Source organism: Sinocyclocheilus rhinocerous, unplaced genomic scaffold, assembly GCF_001515625.1.
Source record: "Sinocyclocheilus rhinocerous isolate Xijiao unplaced genomic scaffold, SAMN03320098_v1.1 scaffold504, whole genome shotgun sequence".
Classification (NCBI taxonomy): Eukaryota; Metazoa; Chordata; class Actinopteri; order Cypriniformes; family Cyprinidae; genus Sinocyclocheilus; species Sinocyclocheilus rhinocerous.
In genome coordinates this window covers 2671672-2673919 of record NW_015645076.1, presented here as the reverse complement: position 1 = coordinate 2673919, position 2248 = coordinate 2671672, and the positions used below count along the sequence as shown (strand labels likewise).

The 2248-nt window shown below is 36.6% G+C and overlaps 1 protein-coding gene across 7 annotated transcripts in view; it reads left to right on the top strand.

Annotated features, from left to right (window-relative positions):
• The window catches only part of LOC107705620 (type I inositol 3,4-bisphosphate 4-phosphatase-like), a 54631-nt gene that overhangs the window by 33638 nt on the left and 18745 nt on the right, over positions 1 to 2248 (top strand). For all 7 annotated transcript variants that reach the window (XM_016509011.1, XM_016509008.1, XM_016509007.1 and 4 more), the window contains 2 exons: positions 1305 to 1491; positions 1613 to 1828. In XM_016509011.1, the coding sequence (XP_016364497.1) occupies positions 1305 to 1491; positions 1613 to 1828 (403 nt within the window). The remainder of the gene's footprint in view (positions 1 to 1304; positions 1492 to 1612; positions 1829 to 2248) is intronic.

Here is a 2248-nt window from a genome sequence, read left to right as displayed (position 1 = left end):
TACACTCACTACTTTACATTGTAGCAAAGTGTCATTTCTTCAGTGTTGTCACATGAAAACATATAATAAAATATTTACAAAAATGTGAGGGGTGTACTCACTTCTGTGAGATACTGTATATATATATATATATATATATATATCTGTGCCTCCTGTTTAATTTTTTCTTGTCATTTAGAATTTCAGGTTGATTGTTACTTTTCTAGGCTGATGTACTGCAATAACTGAATCTCGCGTATAAATGACTGTGTTGTATTTAGTCCCCAAAACAAAAGAATATATATTATTATATATTATTTAGGGGGTTTTAAATTTTTTTTTTTTTTTTTTTTTGCATTACCCAATTTTCATGAAAATTAAACAATTTCCCTCAAGGTTCTCATTAATTTAATTTTGAAAAATCTCATTCTCAGCATAAATTAAATTCAGTACTGCTTTATTTAATGAGTAACACTTTATTTTACTATTTAAAAAAAATATATAAACTATTTTAAGATTTTAAATAATCTCTAACAGATAATAATAATCAATAATTAAAACAATCATTCAGTTATCATCACAATTATTTTTGTTAAGTATTTTTGCAATGACAGTATAATGCAAAAAAAATAGTACATAAATTAATGGTCCCTAAACAGGGTTTCCGCGGGTCCTTAAAAAGTCTTACATTTAGTTGTATCAAATTTAAGGCCATAAAAAGTCTTAAATTGTACAAGAAAGTCTTAATTATGATTTCAGGAGGTCTTAAATTTGGGGACGGAAAGACCAGAATTGCGATATGGTTTAATGTGACGATTAAACTTCAAAAGGCTATGATTTCATTAAATAAACATGAGCACTGCAAAGTCTGGTGCTACACTGATTTGTGTACTGCCGTTACTGGGGAAACCGTTAAATAGACACACTTTCCTTCATGCAAAATGCAGTGTCCTGCATATTACATTTAAAACAGAGGTGAAATATGACCTGGTTCTTTACAGGTTCACTCAATCATGTGTTTCCTGAAATTATACTGTCTGTTCATTCAAGATGTACAAACACATTCCACTGTTGCTGTACCTTTGTATTGTACAGAAGCACTTAGTGAAACAGATCTGTCATCCCTGAGCACCTTGTTCTCTTTGCTCTGAAAAATCAAGATTGAGGACCTGAAGTGTTTGGTGCTTGTCATAGTCTCTGGAGCATCACTGTCTGAATGAAATGCACAATCATTATCTCTCTGTTGTTGTGCACTAATGTAGTGGTGTGTATTTATTGCTTGTTTGGTGTGTGTTTAATTAACCAAGCTCTCTCTGGTCCAGCAGCAGTGCTCTGTCCAGCTCCCAGTCCATCGTCTACATCCCTCAGGATATTGTCCGTGCCAAAGAGATCATCTCCCATATCAACACTCTCAAGACTCAGGTCAGCTACTACGCTGAGCGCCTGTCTCGCACCGCTAAAGAACGCTCCGCTAACGGCATGGAGAGAACCCTCGCCATCCTAGCAGATAAGGTGGGTGTCAAAGTACTTTATATCCATTTGACGATACAAAATAACACATTTAATTTTTCTAACTTGGACCCAGTGTGGTCTGAGGCGGACACTATAACCCCTTTTTCTCTCTCACTTTCAGACACGACAACTGGTGATGGTGTGTGACTGTAAACTGCTGGCGTCTGCAGTGCAGGCCTTGAACGCAGCTAGACCCGAGTACATTGCCTCTAAAAACTCACCCTCTGCTGATTCAGAGCAGGTGGTGCTGAGGAATGATCAGGACACACTACTGGCCAAATGGAGTGGCGGGAACAGTCGTTCATCCCTCCAAGTTGATTGGCATGAGGAAGAGTGGGTAAGAAAGCTTTAGAGGCCTGTTAACAGCAAATGCATTGTAACATATCATCCATTAAAAGTAAGCTATAAAAAATCCTTTAACTAAAGTTTAAAAAAATTTACAGACAATATTTACTAGTGCTGTGTTCGATATGACGATGTATTGTCACAGAGATTTGACAATACGAGTATCGATACAGCTGGCCCTGTATCGATATTGTGGCACGTGCGCTGCAGTGGACTGTGCTTAATTTGAATACAAGAACACAGTTTACTAGAAAAGTTCAAGGTTTCTAAAAAAATAATGAATAGAGCATAATATATAGGCTACAACAAGGTTTAATCTGGCCGCAGACAAAGTCCCTTTCGCCGCAGGATATATAGAGACGTAATCCCCAAAACAGAGCTTTACACTTGCGCAATACGGAAATATCTGCTA